A 23,825-nucleotide genomic window follows, 5' to 3' on the forward strand; every position below is an offset into this window, starting at 1 on the left:
TGAGACAGGAGAATCACTTCAACCTGGAGTTGGAGGTCGCAGTGAGCTGAGATCTCACCACTGCACTCCAGCCTGGGCAACAGAGTGAGACTCTTTCTCACAAAATAACTAAAAAACAAAAAACCTGGTAGTTTGTATTTGTAAATAGCAGGGGAATAATTTGGATATAGTGGTGCATAGGAAGGGGCATGATGGGGCAGTTACAGAGAACTTTAGAAGCTTAATCCTGTAAGTAATGAGAGTTTCTGGACAGGGAACTCTTTGGGGCAGGGAAATGATATGATTAGATTTTAGAATTCAGGGAGAACATTTTGCCGGTAGTGATTGGGTAGGCTCTGTGGCAGACTTCAAGCTGCCCATCAACCCCTATTCTTCCTTTCTTTACTCAGAGCTCCTGAGGTTTAGTTGAACACAACCACTGTGCTAGCCTCTCTGGCAGCTCTATGTGCACACTGGCTAAATTCTGGCCAATGGGATGCAGGAGAAGTGATATGTACCTTTTCGAGAGTTATCCAAAAAGTGCATCATTCTCTAATAGAAATAAATAAAGCTTCTTGGAGAAATGGCTGCTTCTAAAGGACTGGCTAGGAGAAGTGCAAGATAAGTCTGGAATATCTTGCTGTGCTAAAAGTAAAGAAACACTCAAAGAATGATGGGAGTGTGTTAAAAGCACACAGGAACCAGCTTGAAGGGTTCCCCCTGGCCAAATCTGGGGTAATTTGAGCAACAAAATAATGATAGTACAGGAATATAACCCATAGAATAAAAAAAAGAATATGAGTCACTTTGAATGTAAAGTAATTGATAAAATAAAGGTGGGGGAAGAAAAATTATTTTTTATAATAGAATTCTATCTAATAAACATAAAAGGAAAGATGAAATTAGGAAAATCACCATTTGGCAGCCACCATAGTAGTAATCGTTCCAGGCAAGAATCAACAATGGATGTTAAAACTAGTGGGTGAAAATAGGAGAAGCAGCAGAATATTTACATGGTTTAAAAACATCATCCCACAATATACCTGTTAAATAAAAGGGGGCAAATATTTACTGTGGAGAAACCTGGCAGATATCACCCTAACCAAGTGGTCTAAGGTAACATCACCAACATGGGGACAGACTGCCATCAAGTGTCTCCTGGTATGATGGATCAAAAGACACGCTTCTGCCACTGCCTGCCAAAAATGCATAGCCTAAATCTAGGCCTGAAGAAACACCACACAAATGCAAACTGAGGACATTCTTCAAAATAACTGACGTTTTCTCTTAAAAAAAATGTTAAGGTCATGTAAGACAAAGACTGAAGAACTATTCCAATTTAAGGAAATTTTAAAGACAGGACAACTAAATGCAATTAAATATCCTGAATTGAATCCTGGGCCAGTAAATTATTTTTCTTTTGCTATAAAAGACATTAGAGAAACAATCAATGTAATTTGAATATAGTCTGTAAATTAAACAATAGTATTATGTCAATGTCACTTCCTGACTTTGATCATTGTATTGAGAGTATGCCCTTGTTGTTGGGAAACACCCCATACTGCAGTTTTTTAGACATAAGGGGGTAAAGAGATAAACCATGTCTTTAATTTGCTTTCAAATGTTTTTGGGGAAAACTATTAAGAGAGAATGAATGATAAAGCAAATATGATAAAATGCTAACACTTGGAGAATGTGAATGAAGGCTATACAGGGATTCTTTTAATATTTTTGCAATTTTTCTGCAAGTCTGAAATAAGTATAAAAAGTTTTTGTTTTTGTGTTTGTAAGGAATAAGCGTGCACTTCCATCTGCCCTCATCCCCTTGCCCTTCCTATTGGCTGAGAGATGATGGCCCTAGAGCGTGGTGGGTGTGTGCTGTGGATGGCGGCACTTCCCTACCAGCCCTGGGCCACTGTCTTCTACTGTTATGTGAGAGAAATCATCTATGTTGTTAAGCCACTGCATTGGAGCGTCTCTTTGCTACAGCTCCATGTCCTAACTAATACAGGCAACTAACTAATACCGGCTGTAATAAGGAGAGGCTAGAAGAAGGTGGCTTCTTAGGAGCGTGGTGCACTGGTTTAGTTATTCCTATTGAGGGCATGGAAAATGGGGTCATGGAGAGAGTTGGTGAAGACCACTCATTTGGGAAGAATTGGTGAAAGGAAATTAAGAATAGGAGAGCAACTTGAGGGTGCAATAGAGTCTTAGGATCCTCTAGAAGAGATTTTCCCTTTTAAGGAGCAGAGAAAAAAGTCCAAGGGAGAAAAGAGATGTTTGGGAGTTGGGGAATTTTCTGGTGACCTTGGTTCATACCCCACTGGTCACCTCTGTGTATGGCTGGCCTGGATTCCAGGGCCAGATATCAGAACTATTTATGATTGTAAGTGAAGAGCAGAGAACTATGAACCCACCTGGACTGAGGTGGAGATGATCAAATATGATTTAGTGGGATACATAAGGAGAATTTTAAAATTACAATAATCATGGTAGCAGGTAATCTTTACCGAGTCCTCATTGTGTCTTGGGACTAGTTTAAGTTCTTTCCCCCATCTACTCATTTGAACCTCACAATAACCATAAGACACTCTTCCTATTTTACAGATGAGTAAGCTGAGCCACAAAGAAGTTGTCAAAGGTCATTTGCAAGTAGCAGACACAAGCTTCAGATACAGGCAAGCTGCCTCGGGGTACCCCCTCCAATTTCTGGGGGCCACTTTTTGGTCCCCCATCTCTCCTTCTCCTTTCCCTCCAGCAGCATTTGATGCTGACATAGGTGAACTGGAGACATGTGGTCTCCTTCATGGTGTTGTGGATCTGCGCTCCAGAATCTACTTCCCACGGAGCAGGAGAGGGATGGGATGTGAGGAAGGGCAGCAGGTGTCAACCGTGCCCTATTGAAATGACTCTCGCTCATTGGAAGGATGAAGGCCTGTCCATCTGAGGGCAAAAGAGGAAGGGCAGCCAGAAAGGGGCACGACTGTTCTTTCCTGGTTTTGGAACTCTTGTGCTGTTGGCATGTGGGAGGCATTTGGGATGGGGTGAGGGTCGGAGTGGACTTGTGGGACTGCATGTTCCCAGTCTGCTATTCCTGCCCCCACTTCAGAGCCCTGCCACTCACAAGTGTGAGATGATGGATAAAGGAGGAGGGAAGTCAGAAGAGCTTCTGTCCCTGAGGGTCTCCGCTCATTTCTTTCTGTGCTAAAGACTTTTTCCCATTTTAAAAGCAGTAGGCAATAAGTCCCGGAATGCCTGAAACAAGAAAAAGAGAAACTTTATAAATGCACTTTTGAACCTGGAGACCCAGCTCCTGGCCAGGAGACGGCAAACTCTTTTAATATCCTTATTCTGGATTCACTTAAATGGAAACAGCCTCCAGTATTTTTAGCTGCTGTGTAATCAAAGTGAAAAAGAAGAAGGAAATGTATATATTTTTCTTTCCTAGTTAGAATAAGAGAAGGAATTGCTCATATCTTTTAGCAGAGTCCCTGCTGGGAAGGGAGGAAAACACCAGGAGACTCCGTTTGCTCCTCCTCTGGCCTAGACAGGATTTAAACCCAGGGAGGGAAGCCAAGGAGAGACGAGAACAAGGGACGACCAGCAAGTACGAAGGTCTGCGGCAGGAGGAGACCGGCTCACAGGAGCAGCAGCGTTGGAAGAGGCACCCAGCAGCCTCCCAGGTAAGAGTGCCAGTTGCCCAAGCTTTACTTACTGGAGGGAGGAAGGTGGCCAATGCGGATGAGCTCAAAAGTGGTGGCTCAGGTGCCTCCGTTCCCGAGCCTGAAAATCTGGACAGTGTAATTAGTCTCTTATCCACTCCACGAAGAGTTAAAATGAATTGGGAGGTACCTCTCAGGACCCATGTGCTGCGTCCTTAGTATTATACCCCAGTCTCAGACAGGGCCAAGCATAGTTATCTTCTTTCCTGGCCAGATGCAGTCTGTGTTGTATCAGTTTCTACCTGGAGTAACACATTTTTGTATAAAATGTTTCCTTTAAGATGTTCCTTCTCATCTTTTTTTCTTTTTAACTTATTTACAATGTCAAAACTTTCTCTCTCTCTCTCTTTTTGGATAATTTAGTATTTGTTATATCTCATTATTCTTTTAAATCCTAAAACAGAATGGTTATTTTAGTTAGGATTAGGAAGCTAGGATAACTTTCCCGTTTTCTGGATTTTGTGTGAATCAGTTAAGGGGATGTTTGCAAACACATTTGAACAGTTTTGAAGTATATCCAGATGTTTAATTTTACAGGTTTTAATTATTATTTGTTTAGACGACAACTTCTCTCCAAATCCCCATACTATTACCCTCACAATACCTCAAAGAAAACATTTCAAGATATCTCAAAAACTTGGCCAGGCACGGTGGCTCACGCCTGTAATCCCAGAACTTTGGGAGGCCAAGGTGGGCAGATCACCTGAGGCTGAGATTTCGAGATCAGTCTGACCAACGTGGAGAAACCCTATCTCTACTAAAAATACAAAATATTAGCCGGGTGTGATGGCGCATGCCTGTAATCCCAGCTACTGGGGAGGCTGAGGCAGGAGAATTGCTTGAACCCGGGAGGCGGAGGTTGTGGTAAGCCGAGATCGAACCATTGCACTCCAGCCTGGGCAACAAGAGCAAAACTCCGTCACAAAACAAAACAAAACAAAACAAACAAACAAACAAAAAACCACGCTACTTTTTGGAGGTCTTACTTTTTACTTATTTATTAATTTTTGTGCTTGGGAGAGATCTAGGGGAAGGATGGAGAAAGAATGAATGAGAACAGGCAGGGTTCCACTTAAAAGCATGAAACCTGTGTTGCTTATATAAGCATTAAAAGAAAAGAACAAGTTCCAACATAAAAGTAACAAACTACCCACATCTGGACACAGATTAGCCATAGTGCCTAAAATCCACTGGTTCTTGGAAAAGCTGAGGTGTCACCAAGGCATCAGATGGTACCTTGCTCGGTCAGGGCTACATATTGACAGCTGGCCTCTTGACATTCGGACATTTGTTGCAGACTCAGAATCAAGGTGACAGTGTCAGACACAGGAAAAAATAGAGTGTCAATACTGGTATCGTTTTTCCCGGAGAGAAGGAAAGAAGGCACATGGCATTCTTTCCTACAACTCTAAGTACTGCTTTGTCCCCAATTTGTAGGCTGCAGCTGACTCCCGAAGGAGGGAAAATAGAACAAATGATTTCAAATCATCCCGTGGCTTCTGGTTTTCCAGTCCAGTGCTGCTCTGTGGTTTGAAATGTAGGGTGGGCAGAGCTCTGTTTCTGAGAAGATGCCTGAATAAATTGTGCCCAGGCCCAGTGGAAACTTTTGTCCATTAACTGCTCATTCCAGAGCCTTGGCTCCTATAGGATCTGGATACAGACATGAGATCATGGTTTAGGTCCTATAGCAGCATCTGGAGCCACCAGTCTGTGAGCTGAGGATGCTAAGATCTCAGGCCTGATCCCTGGATGGACAGGGACTTTGCTGTTTCTGCCACAGTGGACTCACTGCTAATGCTGCCCAGCCACCGTTTGAATCTGTACCCAGCCCGTGTGAGAGTGGAACAGTGCAAATGCTTGGAAATTAGCAAACACTCTCCGCCTTGCTAGAAGGCTGGAACTTTAAAGTTACTTCAGTATGTGGAAAAAAAAACACATTAGCTAAAGAAAGAAATTGCAGAGTTTTTGTTTTGTTTTGTTTTAATCTGATGCCTCTCACACCCACGGATATTAGGGCTAATTGGATACAAAGTAATACTTAGTCATTCTGGAAACTGGCTGTTTGGTTGAATATGGGAGAGGAAGGTTCCTGAATTTAGGTCCTGGGTCTATTTTATCTTGTTATTGTGCACGAGGTTGGTCCCACAAAAGCTAAAGGAAGTTCTTGCTGTGAAAAAGTGATTCATCCTCTGGGGATAAGTGACCATCTTTGCCTGATGTTTAAGAGGAGATTTTAAAGTGTTTTGCCCAGAGCCTGGCATGTAATAAATGCATAGAAAATGGTAGCTACCATTATCATCACCCATTTAAGCCTTTGCAAGGCAGATTAAGAGTCAGTTGTCAAAAGAAAACACAATGAGCCTGTGGCCACCCCTGAAAAAGTGATTGAGCGCTGAGGCTGGGTCAGGACACCATCCTTGATCTTTTCAAGCCTCAGGCGGGTGGGCAGACTTGATGGGATGGCTCTCCAGGAAAAAGGTTCTAGCACAGTGGTGTGAGAATCATCTCCAAGGACTTCCTGGGCACTCTGTGGGTGTCCCACAGAACTAGGAGAATGGGGGGACAGAGTGATGCCCAGAATGTGACCGTACTAAGCCCTATCACATAAAACCAAATTTCCGTTCTTGTCCACACCTAGCTGTCTTGTATCCTACATGCAATGCTTGCACAGAGTTCAGCGTCACAGAGACTAGAAATAAAGACGTTTGTATGTACTTGCTGCCCCTGGAGTTTAACCTAGGAGAGACAGACCTCCCTTGTACATCCATGTTCTTGGATCTGAAGGAGAAAGAGATACAGAGGTGAAATCTGTTGCCTAAGCCTCCAGTTCACGTTGAGTTGAACCAGGGTAGATTCCTCAGCCAGCTGAGAACTTGCTGTCCTGGACCAGGTTACTTGGGAAGTACAGGGAAGACCCCTGAGTCACCCAGGGCCCAAGCTGAAGATCATTAGCAAAATATGCCTAAGAGTGTTAAGAAAGCAGTGACAAGTTTGCCCGTGTTTGTGACATTGATGCATCCCTAGCCACTCATCTCCCTCATTTTCCTTCATAGTTTAATGATATCCACCCTGTCATTTGGGGACAGAATATCTTCTTAAGTGACTCTGCTGGAAATCCACGATGATACACTCTTTCTAAAACCCAAAGCAGTGCTTTCATTTTCTTGTGGTTAACTGTCAAGGCAGGATGAGATAATAAGGGAACCAGAGAAAGCCCTGAATTTAAGTATAAAGGTCTGTAACAGTGGCTAGAAATTGGCCTACCTCTCTTCTTTGGCGTAAGTAGTATTTTTTTTTTCCTGACCCAGGGTCTGTGTCCTTCTTTGAGGAAAATGAGGTGACACAGAGACCATCCACCCCTGGGGGCCGAGAGGACCATCAGGATTCAGGGGCCATCCTCCTCCCTTGGCCAACGCTTAGATGCCATCTGCCCCTGCGGACAGAAGTCTCCGTGCACTTTGGTGTTTCCTAGGAAGGGAATTCTCCAGCTTTTCATGAGAAGTGACTGGGACTTAACCTCCATGTGAGGGAAATGCAATTCATGTTCCCAGTGGATCATCCTTGGCACCACTCAGAGGAAGTACAGGCCCAGGATTTAGTTATCGATTTATTAATTTTTAACTGAACACCCAATTTATACCTTGGGTTTCTTTTATTTTCAGGAAAAAAAAAAACCCTGTCTTAAAAACACGTGGCAGAACGGAGGACATTTGGTGGGGGTTTTTTGTTTATTTGTTTTGTTTTTTATATATACAGGACATATAACAGAGAGATAAAGAACACAGATGTGGGTAGTGGACAGACCTGGTGTATGATCCCAGCTCTGCTGCTTTTTAGCTGTGTGTCCTTTGGCAAATTACTTAACTTCTCTGAGGACCTGTCACAAAGAATGATATCAACTGACTCCCAGGATTTTGAGGATTAAATGAGGATAATTTTTATAGCGTTTGGCACAATGTCTGTTATCTAATAAGCGCGCACACACACACACACACACACACACAAATCCAGTGGCTATTACTATTTACTTCACAAAATATTACTTTGACAGGACTGTGCTATGAGGCTGGTGATACAGAGGGGATCAACACAGTCACGGCCATCTCTGTCATCTCTGAGCTCATGAGGATGCCTGGGCTAGGAACATGCATACAGATTTGGTGGCTGTCAATATTTGGCTGGAAATTAAAGCCACAGGGGTAGATGCAGATACCAAGAGAGAACACAGCAGAAGCATAGAGCCCTGCAACATCTGAAGGCAGAAGTAGGGGGACCATCTGTGGTCAGTCGTGTACCCCTCAAAGAGCCTTTCTGGTAAAAGCAATACAACGAAGCATTTATTCCTCAGTCTAATGTATCCCTCCCCCCCAGCTTCCCACACCACCCAACACCTCTCCTGCAGTTAGAATTAAAGACCTGACTAGCGTCTGTAAGACAATGATTCTTGGGGACAACTGGTTTTCTGTGGTTCCTACATACACATTTCCTGCATGTAAATGCCCTTTGCTTCATGCATCCCTGAAGAATTTACCCAACTTTCCATGGGAAAATACCCCTCAGTAGAATAATCCTCCCTATTTGGAAATGTATCATCCTGCATTTTGCTTACAAAAATCTTCTGCCCTCTCTGCCCCCTCCCCACCGTCGCGGAGCTCAGCCTGTGGTTTGCTGTGCATACTGAAAGAGTTGATGAAGTCATCCTTCCCTTCTGCTATTAGACAAGGAGTCTCTCTCCTGCCACGTGTTGAAGTGAGAGCCAGCAGGCTTCTCTTCTTTCTCATTACACTTGACAGAGTGTTAGGTTGAGGATTTCCCTTGCTCTCATCTTCTTTCGAACAATCAACCTACCCAGGAAAATCTGAGTGCAACTTTTGGAATCTGAGAGGCAGTAATTAATGAGGACATCTTCTTACGAATCAGAAGGACAGGCAACACCAAGGGCTCCAACAGGGACTTCTGGGGTTTCTCATATTCCAGGCTACAAAAACAAATGCTGTAGACCTGGGCTCTGGGCAGCCTTGCTGTGGTTTATGGCAAGAGTCCATGGCTTTTTTTGTGTGTGTGTTCGTTGAGAACTTCTTCAGAAAACCATCTGCACTCCATTTATGTCTCAGGCTGGGGGTGGGGGGTGGGATGGAAAGCATGGGCAGGGAAGTTTGCTTTTTCAGCCCTATTTTTGCCCAGGAAGATTTTTGGATAGTGGAAACTCATAGGCTGCCATGAACACAGTAGGTGCTTCAGAGATCAATATGAATTGTTACTGGGGAACGGCAGAAGTACACAGGGGTTAATGGCTCCATTGCTGGAAACTGTGCACCTGGGGTTGCATCTGTGGCCATGTGCTCATCAATTGCATAATCAGGACATGTTGCTCGATGCCACTGAGCCTCAGTTCCTATCCTGGGGATCAAGTGGAGAAAAGTGTGTGGCTTTTATCTTTGCAATGAATGTTTAAGGATGGTCATTGTGAAATATCATTATTTTTATCCTACACCTGCCTTCCAATTCATTCTCCTGGCTTCCCACTCCCTCCATCCTCTGACACAAATCTCAAGCAGCTTCCAGAGCTTTTCTGGTAGCTTTTGGTCTTAGAAGAGAATTGCTTTTGTGAAGGCAAGTCTATTTCAGTATTGAGCCTCAGTCTGTCATCCAGGTCACATCTTTTCTTCTTTCTCAGCTCAGACCTGACGCTGGAACCTGCAGAGAAGCTGGAGGGAAGGGGCTTGGTGCTTTCCTCCCTCCATTTCTCCCTCCCTGACATGCATGGCTGCTTCTGGCTTCACCAGGTTGCTGCTGCCTGGGGCGAGGTGGGGATTAGAAAAGAAGAAGAGGGCATTTTTACTTTACTGGGGCTGTTGTGGTTCCCTCCATTGGATGCCCTTGTTATGGCGAATGCTCCCAGTGCTGGGCCACCCCTCCTTTCTGGGGAGCTTCTGTGGGATCTTTAGATATTCCCCTTCCCACCCACTGAGCATGTCCTCCTGCAGTCGCCGCCTTGGGGTGGCACACGCCTACTGAACGGTGGACATGCACCTCAGCTCGGGCCCTCAACTGCCCTCTTGGCAGCTCTAACATGCCTCATTTCTGTGACATCAAGTTGGCCTTGCCAAAGTCTGAGTTTCAGGCCTCTCACACTGCAGCCCCCTGTTCCAGCCACGCTTCCCTCTGTGAATTCCTCTGGGCCAGAATCAGGCACTGGTCTCTTTGCCTACCACTCCGCCTTATTCATCCTGACCTCACCCCCAACCCCCAAACCTCCAGTAGCACACTCTCTTTGAAATGTGTGGGCACAGCCAGGTGCGGTAGCTCACGGCTATGATCCTAGCACTTTGGGGAGCTGAGGTAGACAGACTGCTTGAGCCCAGAAGTTCGAGACCAGGTTGGGCAACATGGTGAAACCCCATCTCTACAAAAAAACACAAAAATTGCCAGGCACGGTGACATATACCTGTAGTCCTGGCTACTCAGGAGGCTGAGGTGGGAGGATCACTGGAGCCCAGGAGGTAGATGTTGCAGTGAGCCGTATTTGCACCAATGCACTCCAGCTTGGGTGACAGAATGGGACCCTGTCTCAAAAAAAAAAAAAAAAAAAGAGAAAAGAAAAGAAATGTGCAGGCACTTATTACCCATGGTCCAAGTTGCAAGACAGCAAGAAGTGTCCCATTGACTATTTCATTCCATCTGCTAGGTGTTGAGTCCAGTGCCTGAAATGCACTCAGTGCTCAGAAGAAGTGAGCTCTTATTATTATCAACAATACATGTGATAGGAAGAGCCACGAAGGAGTGGGAGGGCAAAGGGGTAACACAAAGAAAAACTCTTCATAGGTACCATTCTGTTTAATTCACAGTGGTGGCACATCCCTTGGGTACAACATGTTTAACAGATGAAAGCATTGCATAGGGACATGTATCTAACTGCTCTCTTTTGTCATTTGTATCAGAACGTCATACTGACGCAGAGCAAGCATAGGCTTGCAATCAGATGGGTCTGCGTTTGAATCCTGGCTCTGCCACTTTTAGTTGGACAACCACTGGCAAATGACTTTACCTCTCAGATCTGGTTTCCTTACCTTTTGAGTGAGGAGAGGAACACTGAGCTTACATGGCAGCTCTGGGGATTAATTACACGGATTAATGCACCTAGCCAATGCCTAGCGCGTAGCAGCAACTCAATAAATAACATTTAGCATCTAATACTATTGAGATTCTTCTTCTTTTATTCTCCCAGGGCTCTTCATCCCCTGTTTCCTCAATTTCCTGATACTAAATGAATTATGACTATTAAAAGTAAAACATTTTACATATTACCAGAATTTGGCTTAGTGGCTAGAAATATTTCTTCCTTTTATGATCAATATAGTTGAAAGTTACCTTTCAACCTAGGCATTATTAGTATCATTATTATTATTATTATTTGAGATCGAGTCTTGCTCTGTCACCCAGGCTGGAGTGTAGTGACACGATCTTGGCTCACTGCAGCCTCCGCCTCCCGGGTTCAAGCGATTCTCTATCTCAGCCTCCTGAGAAGCTGGGATTACAGGAGTGCACCGCCGCATCTGGCAAATTTTTGTGTTTTTAGCAGAGAAAGAGTTTCACCATGTTGGCCAGGCTGGACTCGAACTCCTGGCCTCAAGTGATCTGCCCGCCTTGGCCTCCCAAAGTGTTGGGATTACAGGCGTGAACCACCGTGCCTGGCTGGCATTATTCTTTATAGTAAAAAACATAAGGAAGAAAAGGAAGTCACATTCAGTACTTGATTGAAAACAAAATAAATCTCAAAATATTGACTGAGCCCTGCTCACGTGCCAGACATGGTGCTCACTGCTGTCCACATCCAAGAGGGGTGACGCGCTGTCATTCCCACGTTACAGACAAGGAGGCGGAGGCTCAGGATGAGGAGCACTTTTAGAGATGCACATCCTGGAGCCTGTCTGAGGTGCCTTTCCACCATATCCCAACTGCCTCTCACCACAGGCAGGGAGAGCCTGGGCTCAAGCAAAACACAGACCACAGGAAAGGACTGTGTTTCCTGACTTCAAACTTTGGCATAAATAATTGCAGGTCTTAGGTTGGTTACAGAAACCCATTGTCAAGAGACAGCTCTGCAGATCAGTTTCTAGATAACTGCTGTACGCAAGCCCAACTGGGATGTGTCTTGTGACCGAGGTTCCTGTGAGCAAAATGTGAGGTGAAAGCGGGGTCTCTTGTGGTCTGTCCTGCCTCAACTTGTTAGTGTGCAAAGAATGGGCCATCCCAGATGGGGATTGGGGGCACAAGGGGAAATGGCTGGAAAGAGGAGTTATTCTGCTCATTGACAGTGGTGAAGACACCACCTCCTGGTAAGGGAGGAGGCAAAACCTAACCGCTGGCCCCATCTCAGGTCATCTGCTTGACTGACAAATTGGGCCACCCATGCACGGATAGATTTGAGAAACAGTGACCAAACCTCTCAGCATGTGTGACTGTGCTCCTGCCCCAGGAGGGCCCCAAGATGAATCAGTCCTGTCCTTAACAGGTTCACAGCCTAGTGGGGAGACAAGCTGCATGCAAGAGTAACTGTAATACCAGGTCAACACTCAAGAGACCAGCAGTGAGGGACAGGTCCATTTCTCTGAATGCTTAGCAGAAGCGAGGCTAGTCTCTAGCTGGATGAGGCAGGGGGACAGGAGAGAAGACTTTGTGAAGCGGGTAATTTTATTAGAAATTCTTATATTTTACTGGTACACAAGTGGGTGTCATGAGCAGGACGCTGGCCCTGCAGTCAGTGGACTTGAGTCTGAGTACAGGTTCTGCTCTTCCTGGCTGTGGGACTCAGGACAACTTGCTCAGCTTCCTCATCTGTGCAAAGCAGCGTGGCATTGTGGGGATGAACATGGACTCTGGGGTCAGATTGCCTGGGTTCAAATCCTGGTTGGCAAATCATTTAAAGTAGTAGTGCTTCCGTTTCCATATCTATAAGATGGGGGTAATCATAGTATATTCCACAAACAGTTGTGAGAATGGAATGAGTTAATAAATGTGAAACACTTAGAACATTTAGAATAGTGCCTATCACACAGCAAGTGCTCTATGTGCAGCTCTTATTGTTGATGTTGTTAAGAGGGAGGATAATATTAGGGTTGCTGTAAAGATCCAGAATTAGGGGGATCAAAGCGTGACACACAATAGGCTGTCAACATAAGAGAGCTGCTCTTATTATTATTAATAAGTGCAGGTGAGCCTAGAATGAGAGGTGAAGAGAAGGGCATCCTGGGCAGTGTGAACAGTAAGCAAAGACAGGAGGCAGGAATATGCAATCTGTGAGGCAGGAACAGAAAATAATTTGGTTCGGATCCTTGGGAGAAATAGAATGAGTTCTTTCTGCTGGTTTCTCAGCTTCCTGTGGGCTCTTAGAATCTGGTAAAAAAGCCAGCTTCCCTCAGCACATCTTCATGGCTTTCTTTTGTAATGTTTCTAAATACAGGCATCCTGGAGGGTCTGCTCCCTGTCTTTCCGAGGATGAGTCTCCAGGAGATGTTCCGCTTCCCCTTGGGGCTCCTGCTTGGCTCTGTGCTCCTGGTGGCTTCGGCCCCAGCCACTCTGGAGCCTCCCAGCTGCAACAACAAGGAGCAACAGGTCACTGTCAGCCACACCTACAAGATCGATGTGCCTAAGTCTGCCTTGGTTCAGGTGGAGGCTGACCCTCAGCCCCTCAGTGACGATGGGGCTTCGCTTTTGGCCCTGGGTGAGGCCGGGGAGGAACAGAACATCGTCTTCAGGCACAACATCCGCCTTCAGACGCCACAGAAGGACTGCGAGTTGGCAGGCAGTGTCCAGGACCTCCTGGCCCGGGTGAAAAAGCTGGAGGAAGAGATGGTGGAGATGAAGGAACAGTGTAGTGCCCAGCGCTGCTGCCAGGGAGCTACTGGTGAGCTCACCACCTGGTATTCATTCAACAAACATTTGATGAGTACCTATTATGTGCCAGGGGCTCCACTAGCCTCATGAGCACTTTGTGACTCTGGCGTGCTCCCACTTCTCATTCTAGGTTTTCTCTAGGGGGCCCATCCCTGCTATTTATTCATTTATTCACTGGTACTAGCTCCAGGGAGCATCTGGAAGCTGAGCAGGGAGGGACCAGCATCTCTTGCAGAGAGTCTAGACTCCTGGCCTATTGCTTCCAGATGGGAATGCTTCTAGGGGCTGTCATGCCTGTGAATCAAAGCTCTATTCAGAGAGGAAGCGATGACATACACAGGAAAGATACGGCCTTGGAGCTAGACAGGACAGTTTACAAATCCCAGTTCTACCACTTTTTAGCTGTGTGACTTTGGGCAAATCCCTTACGTTTCCTCAACTGTCCAACAAGGATAATTCTATCAACTAGTATAGTTCTGAGAACTAGAGATGATGCATAGAAGATTCCTGGTCCTTAGTGGAATTTACAAATCAGTAAATTATAATTATCTTATTAGTAAATAATTACAATTACAATTGTAAAATAATTACAATTTAATTTTACAAATAATGAAGGTTCTCCCCCCACCCATCCCCCGTCACTTTTAAACATAAACTGCCCAGGCTGATCCAAGGATAATGAACAGTACTTTGGCATAGGATTTCATGCCTGAAGGAATTGCTACAGTTAAGAGCACCTTAACCTTCAGATCCAGATACAGAACTCGGCACCAGGGCCACTGCCATGAATAACCAGCATGGACTTGCCTCTGAGAAGCCCCCACTTTGGAAGCGTTTTTAGGAAGGAGAGAAGGTGTTCTGAGAAGCAGAAGGTGGGCCACAGAGGAGATTGCACTGACCGGTCCGCCCTCCAGCTGCCTCTTGCTGTGTAGGGTCAGAGAGGGGAGCCTGGTTAATTCCCTTCTCCACAGTACCCATAGTTAAGAGTAGGCTATTTTGTGGCTTCTGCAGTTTCATTTTTCCAGGCTTCAGTCTGGACTCATTTCACAAGGTCCCAGCCTTGCTAGTTCCAGCAAACTCCAACCTGCCTGGATCTCACTTTCCCCCCAGGAGTCCTGCCCCACAGTGACAGCTGGCCAGGGTGGAGCATTTAAGGCCCCTCCATAGGAAGGCACTAAATAATGACCACCATGTAGAGAGGAAGGAACAGGGGGAATTCACATGGGAAGGAAAAGGAAAGAAGGGTGGGTCCTGCAGCCTTTTCAGGCAGAGAAAGGAGGAGACATTTGCAGATGTCACAGATTAGAAAGCCTGGCCCAGGCTGGAAAGGGTCAACACCTTTTCTCCCTTGTGGAGCTCCACCATCCTCCAAAAAAGAGCCGTGCAAGACCCAGAAATCACCAGACCCTTAAGAATGGGGCTAGTGATTTCTGGGTCTTGCATGGCTGATCTCAAAGGAAGGAGATCCCCTCGCACAACCCTTCAACCCAGCCTACTGTTTTACCTCTCCCTCCCAGATCTGAGCCGCCGCTGCAGCGGCCACGGGACCTTCTCCCTGGAGACCTGCAGCTGCCACTGTGAGGAGGGCAGGGAGGGCCCCGCCTGCGAGCAGCTGGCTTGCCCCGGGGCGTGCAGCGGCCACGGGCGTTGCGTGGACGGGCGCTGCCTGTGCCACGAGCCCTACGTGGGTGCCGACTGCGGCTACCCGGCCTGCCCTGAGAACTGCAGCGGGCACGGCGAGTGCGTGCGCGGCGTGTGCCAGTGCCACGAAGACTTCACGTCTGAGGACTGCAGCGAGCGACGCTGTCCCGGCGACTGCAGCGGCCACGGCTTCTGCGACACGGGCGAGTGCTACTGCGAGGAGGGCTTCACAGGCCTGGACTGTGCCCAGGGTGAGAGCGGAGATGTGCCCTCGGGCCGCCGGACTCTTCTTTCCAATGCACCATTTAACTGTCAATTACACGTTGTTCCCTTTGGGGATGTCTTCCTTTAGCCTATCCAGACTAGTGAGTCCCAATCCCAGAGTTTCTGATTCTGCGATGGGGCCTAAGAATTTGCATTTCTAACAAGTTCCCAGGTGATGCTGATGCTGCTGGTTTGAGGCCCTAACCTTGAGGACCGCTGGTCTTGTGATCTAATGGCTGTGTGTGAGTGTGTGCGTGTGGTGAGGGGGTTAGTATTCATTACCTGTCGTTCAGCTAATAACTTCTAGGGGTCGGGAATGGCGCCTTACACATGTCTGCATCCTGCACACCCACCCTTATAGTGCTCAGGGAATACTCACTGGGTCTGGATTGCCTCCCTTGCTCACCCTCTCTTCCCTGTTCCTGTTCTGCCTGCAGTGATCGCCCCACAGGGCCTGCAGCTGCTCAAGAGCACGGAGGATTCTCTGCTGGTGAGCTGGGAGCCCTCCAGCCAGGTGGATCACTATTTCCTCAACTACTACCCCCTGGGGAAGGAGCTGTCTGGGAAGCAGATCCGAGTGCCCAAGGAGCAACGCAGCTACGAGATTCTCGGTTTGCTGCCTGGAACCAAATACATAGTCACCCTGCGTAACGTCAAGAAAGACATTTTTAGCAGCCCACAGCATCTACTTGCCACCACAGGTGAGGAAGCCACCTGATGCCCCAGGGTTTCCAGGAGAGGCCCCATTCTAAATGTTTTCTTTCATTATTCCCACAAATAACCCGTCAGGCAGTTGCCTTGACTTGGAGTTTGAAAAACACAGCTGCCACAATCCTAGGTTCTGAAGAGTCCCAGTTCTCTCTCTTCTTTCCTTGCTCCCTGATTACTGGGTCCTCTAAGCCCACGAAGACCTGCTAGATGGGGGCTCATGGGGTCTTCTCTGTCCCTGAGATTAGTAGGGTCTGCACCTTCTCATAAGCAGTCAAAGGGTGGACCTGCATCCCCAGTCCCTCACTGAACCCCCAAAGCCATTCAGAAAGTTCAAGTCAGTATGGGTGAGAGGCTGCTGAAGCCACCTGTATCAGTTAGATTCATCTCGGTGGGAAAGACATGACACGAATAGGGTAATAAATTTCAAAGTTTAACCAACAGGTTGTTCATGAAAGTGTGGGTGGGGGTTGGATAGTGAAACACAAAGACTTGCATCAATAAGGATACACTCCTGCCTGAAGGGGCAAGGGATAGACGTTGGTACTTGGACGCAGAGAGAACTGTGGAAAAGAGCTGCTTGGTGGGATTGTTTTGGTAGAGGGATGCAGGCAATCCACCGTGTCTCCACAGAATTCTGTCTTCTGCCCTCTGATCTGCTGATGATTCCTGCTAGCTGAACCTGGAAGCCAGAGGGTCAGGGAAAATGGCTGATTCAATTCACAGAGATCATAGCCTGGGGTACAGAACAAGATGGAGGATGGTGGAGACTTGATATGGAGAAACGGAACCTCCTGTGCACCAGCAAATGCCACCAAAATGTTTAGAAGGATAAGCATCACTGCTTACTCTTTAAACAATCTTGTTTCCTTGTGAACATTCTTAAAGCAGCTTAGATCTTCAAGGATTTGGAAAAACGTAGTTGGTTGAATGACTGAATCATTCCTTCACGCAGTACATTTTTATTGAACACTTACCATTTGTCAGGCACTGCTCTAGGTACTGATAAAAATTTACTGCCTCCATCCTGCCCTAAACTTCTAGGGAAAGATCTAGGAAGATACAGATGGATGGAGCTTTGGCATGCAGTTGTCTTTGCAGAGACATCAAGCTGCCTGTCCTTTTTGGCGGTGGGACTAGGGTGAAGGTGGGGATGGGTCAGTGTTGGAAAGGACTGTGAGAGACTTGGTCATCATGAGGGCACCACATGTGATTGCCTTTGTCAGTGCCCTCAAGCTAAAGACCCCCAGGAGCACCCCTGTAGTTAAACAACTTGGGTGTCTTGATTGTTCTAGCATGGATGACTCCACACTATGGGAGACCATAGGGCTGTCTCAGTAGACAGTGTTAGAAAGGACTGGTTAGAGAATTTGGGCCTGTGTTATGTAATTTGGGGGAAGGTGTAAGGAAGCAGGGATTGGGTGCTGTCAAGAAGTGGGGAGAACCTCTCCCCTCTGAGAGGCTAAAGTTGGTGATTGTAACAGAAGTGGTCATTACTCATAGTAGTCAAGAGAGTGGGTGTTTAGCTATTTGTGTGGTTGGGACAATGGTCATGTTTTTGTCTATGTTCAGAGTTGATCATGGAAGGGTCTTGCTTTTGTCTTGATCTACATGGTCAAGAGTGACCTGACATTGATGTCCTGTGAAATGGTTTATGTTCAATAGGAGACACCAAGTCCTCACTGTGAGAGCCAGGCCCGCTGTGACTGGCAAACTCTGCTTTTCTCTTCTTCCCCATTTTGTCTATGGCTACCTCTGGTACAGCTAGCACTGTGTCCAAAGCCTCCCAGTGCAGCACAGAGATGCCTATTCTGAAAGTCCTAGCAGCCCGTCATGACATCTTGCTCTCGGGATTTGTAAAATTCTGCTAGTGTGAAGTTTCTCTTACCTTCTAATCTGATTCGGCTTAAACACATTCTTATTTGCTCCTCAGGGGAGCCTAAGACAAGAGGTATTCATCCCCACCATAATCGGGAACATTCTCATTAAGTCCTTGCTTTTTCATCTGTGACTCCCTCCCAATTCTTTTACACCATGTGGGAACTCTTCTATAAGCCTCAAGTCACGTTTATTACTCACCTCTTGACCTGTCCTTCAGGGAATTCCATCTTTAATGGAAGTCTAAAAGCAGCACCTGGCAGATGGAAGCCCATGGATGAGAGGAAAAGCTTCAGAGAAAAGGCTCTGTGAGGCTCTTTATCCATAACTGAGTGAATCGGGGATGTTCAGAGCCCGGGGACCTTGAGATCGCTGAGTTCACACCTGGCCTGATGCACTAATTCTCTGTCCTGCATCATCCATCAGTTGGCCTGGGTGGAGACACCTCCAGGGAGGTGAAGGTGGGGGCGTGACTGATGAAGGGGGGAAGCCTGAGAACTGGGGGGGCCTTGGCTTTCCTGTTCCAAACTTAGAAGGCCAGGCTCCCTCAGCCTGGGATGTGGCTGTTGGAATTCAAACTGCTCCTCAAAGACCCCAGTCCTCCCATCCCCTAGGAAAGCTCTCCCCTTAGAGCCATAGCAATGAGCCATTCCTTTGTATTCATCACTGTAATTCCATGTTTTTTTTTTTTCTGAGTAGAAGAGTAAACATTTAGCCGTTAATACTTCACTATAAATAAATATATGCAATAACTCTCTTCCTTCACAGGACAGACAGATTGGTCAGCATGAGAATACCAGGTACCTGATGGAAGTGCTAAAATTTGGTAGAAAGAGCAGGAAGGACACTCAGATGGACCGAGTTAAAATTCACCTACTTTATAGTTTTGCCTAGGGTTCATCCTTAGAGGAGAATCTGAGAGGCAAGGGCTGCAATTTGGGAGATGAAGGAAGGAGCTTGTTGGATCATCAGTGTTTTTCTCGAGAAAGTTTGAAATGGATTCTCTCCACTTTCCATGGAAGTGCCTGAGCTTCTTATCCTGAGGTCGTCTTAGAGGGCAGGGGCTCTGCAGCTGAAGAGTGGGCCTTTAGTTCAGGGCTATAGCTGTCTGAGCTCTGGACTGAGTGATTTGGGTGGCCAGCCTGAGAGGTACAGTCCGGGCTTGACCAAAGTCAGTGTGGACAGGGAAGACCACATGGCCTCTGGTGGGATGGGGAAGTGGAGGCTTTCCCAAAAGACAGTCTGCCTGTGGAATATGTGAAAAACAGCAGCTGGGTAGCTCAAAGACACCTGTTAAGAACTGTGTCCTGGGACTGAAGCCAGCTCTTGAGATGTCAAGAAAGGGAGCTGACTTGATAACCAACAGCCTGTCACAGAATCTCAGAACCTCTGCTCTTCACCACTTTCTCTTGCCTCCCTCACCCCTGCCCTAGACCTCGCTGCGCTTGGCACTGCCTGGGTGACAGAGGAGACTGAGCACTCCCTCGACGTGGAGTGGGAAAACCCCTCGACCGAGGTGGACTACTACAAGCTGCGATACGGCCCCATGACAGGGCAGGAGGTAACTGAGGTCACTGTGCCGAAGAGCAGTGACCCCAAGAGCCGATATGACATCACTGGTAAGAGCCATCACTGGAATGTGGGGTGTTTGCTGTAGATGCAGAGGTGGGGATAGTGTGTGCAGACAGCACTGGCATCTGCACTGCTCAAGTGTGCACAGAGAGTCCAGGGGCCTTAGGAATCACACTTGAATCCGATCCTTGAATCTGCCAGACGTAAGCCCACCCGGGAGGCCTGTAGACTCTGTCCCAGCATTCCAGAACTCGATCCCAGAGCACCTTGTTAACAGATTGTATTTGTGAGGTGTTCTCCAAGTCAGCAAACTCTCTTGAAGACCCTGTCTGTGTCTCAGGATGGATTTGATGGTGTATAGATATTCCTTTTGGAGGAACTTGTGTATTTGGGTGTTGGGGGCAGGAAGGGGGAGAGAGAGAGAGAGAGAGAGAGACAGATTGAGATTGGTTTGTTGAGCATGATGCACGGAAGGGGTTGTGTTGGGAGGCGTGGAGGAGGGCAGGGTGCAGTGAGCAGGGATGGCTCCTTGTTTCAGATTTCTGAGCTAATGCTGCCAAGAGCTGGAGCTCAAATGGCTGCTAAGGAGACAAGGCTGTAGGGATGGATCAAGTTTGGCAGTGCCTGAAGTTTGTACAATTCCAGGGTTCTTTTTTAAGAAAAGTAATGCACAATCATGAATACCCAATCAGGTACAAGGCCCTAAAATGGACCCATGAAAGTTTGGGGCTTATTAGCTTCATGGTGAATTCCCTCCTGGAGCCTTGTTCTGCCATCCACTCCTTGAGTTCTGTGTTGACAGGACATTTTGGGGTTCTTAGTGTTTGTGGAGTGAAGAATGAGGGTTTGTGCCTCACACAAGCTGCTGTTTGTCTGCATTTTACCATTAGAGTCTGAATATTTGTGCCCAAGGAAAAATAATAATTCTAGTTGCTTCTACAGAGAAATAATTTTTTTTTTTTTTAAAAAAAGGGCTGGGCATAGTGGCTCACGCCTGTGATCCCAGCTACTTAAGAGGCTAAGGTGGGAGGATCCCTTGAGCCTAGGAGGTTGAGGTTACCATGAGCTGTGTTTGCACCGCTGCACTCTAGCCTGAATGACACAGTGAGGCCCTGTCTCTAATAAATAAATAGGAAAAAATTAGGCTAAATATTACATTGAGAAGGAGAGATACTTTGGAAGGAAAAGGGTTGCTGGGAGCAGAAACACATTTGGACCTATAAATAAAATTGGGAAATAAGTGCTAGGTGGCCCAGTGAAGAACCAGAGAGCATTTGAAATGCATTTCAATTGGCGTCTTCTCATTTGCTCTGATGCCCTACTCCTGTCCCCAGCCAGTAAGCCCCCTCAGTGACTCCTCAAGTTCCACTGCTCCTGCGGGGCTTTATTTGCCACCTGCAGATACAGATTCGTCTTTGGAGGAGGAAGCAAAACCCCTCATCTTCCCTCATGGGAGAAATCCTGGGGAGGAGCCGTGCTGGGGAGAGGAGTCTGGAGCCTGCACTCATGTCTCGCACTGCCTGCTTGTTTTCAGGTCTGCACCCAGGGACCGAATATAAGATCACGGTGGTGCCCATGCGAGGAATGCTGGAGGGCAAGCCGATCCTCCTGAATGGCAGGACAGGTGAGAGCTACTTGGAGGCACTATGGACGTTTAATCATGTTTGCATTCTCACATTTTTCTTGGCTGACTCCTCTCTGGATAAGAATTCTGGGATTTGCAGACAGGCGGGGTGGCTCACGTCTATAATCCCAGTACTTTGGGAGGCCAAGGTGGGCGGATCACCTGATATTGGGAGTTCAAGACCAGCCTGACCAACATGGAGAAACCCTGTCTCTGCTAAAAATACAAAATTAGTTGGGCGTGGTGGCGCATGCCTGTAATCCCAGCTACTTGGAGACTGAGGCAGGAGAATTGCTTGAGCCTGGGAGGCGGAGGTTATGGTGAGCTGAGATCGTGCCGTTGCACCCCAGCCTGGGCAACAAGAGTGAAACTCCAAATCAAAAAAAAAAAAAAAAAATTCTGGGATTGGCATGTAGAGAGAGTCTATCCCTTTATTACTGATGTCTATTTTTAGGCAGGGAAAGGGAAGCAAACTTTTCATATTTCAAATTTTTCTTGCCATTGAAAATCTCTCCCAGGGTCTTGGAGTCAAAGGATAAGACCGTATCTGATACCCTTCTGCTTATTTTAATAGCTTCTATCACGGCATTCTTTTTAAGGCACTTATTATCTAGGATATAGGCACATAGCTCCTTTTTCCCTAAAAACAAGTGATCTATAATTTTCTTCCTGCCACATCTGTGTTTTTTCTTGATGACCACACTTAGTAGACTCCTCTAAAATGTCAAAAGATATTAAAAACCCTCACATGGGAATAGCGGTATGTTGTCATCTGTGTATTCAGAAAATATATAGTGATAAAAGGTTACAAATCAGTTATATTTGACAATAAGTTTGTAATTTATTAATCAGAACAGAATTTGAAAACATGGTAGGCATACACATGAGACATCCTAGGTAACTTTTAGTTTTTAAACAATAATTGAGTCCATATTGAATTGTGAACTTCCTCATTAACTCTGTGCTCCTGCCTTCCCCATGCTGGAAACCCATGATCTAGAACATGGTGCCACTTGGGGAAACCAATCCTTGGAGCTGGTAAAGAAGGAGTCTTTGAGTTTTGAGTCTTTCTTGAAAAGTTTTTTAGTTCTTTCCAATTCAGTCCTGGAAATAGCTGGTTATGGTGGAGAGAATAAGGGGTGAGATGCTGTGAGAATTGAATTCACTATTTCAGCTGCCTAACAGATTGCTTATATGCAGTATGAAAGAGTTGGGCAATTATAATGGAGAACATATAACTTAATTTACAAACTAGACAATGTGGACTGTACAGTCTGCTTGAATAGTGGACTAGTGAACCGTTTTAATGAGCTGGAAAATGGTAAGTACTTCTGTGCCTCCAGTGGCATTCCCTGTAGCTGTGAATTAATTGAGAGCTTACTGAGTGCCAGGCATTATAATCACTACACACTTTTTATGAATATCTCATTTAGTTCTCACAGCAATCCAATGAAGTAGATACTATTATTATTTCTCTGCCATATATAAGAAAACTGGAGAAAGTAAACTCAAGATTGCCCAGCCAGGAAAGGACAGAGCTGGGATTTGAACCCAGGATACCCAAGTGTAAGCCTTTGGGCTTAGCTACTGTAAACCAAAAAGTATCTGAGATAGGCCTTAATCAACTTAGAAGTTTATTTTCCCAAGGTTAAGGACATGCCTGGGAGAAAGAAACATGGAATCACAGAAACAATCTGTGGTCTGTACCTTTCTCCAGAGATGATTTTGAGGGCTTCAATATTTAAATGGGAAAAGTGGGCTGGAGAGGAAATACGGAGGGTATGTCAATTCCCATGCTGGAAGAGAAAAGGAGCAGGTAGGGGGATAGTCAATTATGTGTTGAGTAAATTTGCACTTTTCATAGGATAAGGTGAACACGGAGTAGCTACGTGTGGAGATATTTAACCTTTTATCTGTAGCCTGCATAGGAACAAAAGGAAAGGCAGCCTCTTGCATAAGTCAGCTTTCAGCTTTATTTTTTCCTCTTGGCAGAGTGAATTGGGGTCCCGAGTTTTTTATTTTCCTTTCACGTTACAAAGCTAAAGTGCTTCCCACTTTTACCCTCCTGTAAGAGATAAACACTTTTTCTTCTCTTACACAGTCAACACAACTCAGAACATTTCCCCTCTGGAAGTGATTTTTCCCCATATACCAGGGAGTTTTCCATCAGACACCAACTGGGTGTTCTATAATTCAATTCATATGTGACATTCCTCCCTGGAAATAGCATCAGATCCCACAAGTTAAGGGCCCAGACCACAAGACTTTCCTCACTTCAGATGCCTGTCACAGTCCCCAGGTTATGACCTGTACTTCTGACCATTTGGCTATAAATTGGGGGTTTTTATGACTCCCCTCCTTAGGTTCCATTAATTTGCTAGAGCGGCTCATAGAATGCAGGGAAACACTTTACTTACATTTACTTATTTATTATAATAAAGAATATTACAAAGATCCAGGTGAAGAACCAGATGGAAGAGATGCATAGGTCAAGGTATGTGCTTCCATGGCCTCTGTGGGTGTGCCACCCTCCCCAAACC

General features: G+C 46.2%; 1 protein-coding gene across 1 annotated transcript in view; it reads left to right on the top strand.

The window, feature by feature from the left end:
• Window positions 1-3,590: 3,590 nt before the first annotated feature.
• The window catches only part of TNN (tenascin N), an 81,854-nt gene continuing 61,619 nt past the window's right edge, over window positions 3,591-23,825 (top strand). The window contains exons 1-6 of the mRNA XM_011981426.1: window positions 3,591-3,662; window positions 13,165-13,608; window positions 15,116-15,490; window positions 15,941-16,204; window positions 19,523-19,708; window positions 21,196-21,285. Of these exons, the coding sequence (XP_011836816.1) occupies window positions 13,200-13,608; window positions 15,116-15,490; window positions 15,941-16,204; window positions 19,523-19,708; window positions 21,196-21,285 (1,324 nt within the window). The 5' untranslated portion in view covers window positions 3,591-3,662; window positions 13,165-13,199. The remainder of the gene's footprint in view (window positions 3,663-13,164; window positions 13,609-15,115; window positions 15,491-15,940; window positions 16,205-19,522; window positions 19,709-21,195; window positions 21,286-23,825) is intronic.

The sequence above is a fragment of the Mandrillus leucophaeus genome, unplaced genomic scaffold (assembly GCF_000951045.1).
Source record: "Mandrillus leucophaeus isolate KB7577 unplaced genomic scaffold, Mleu.le_1.0 Scaffold226, whole genome shotgun sequence".
In the NCBI taxonomy this organism is placed as follows: Eukaryota; Metazoa; Chordata; class Mammalia; order Primates; family Cercopithecidae; genus Mandrillus; species Mandrillus leucophaeus.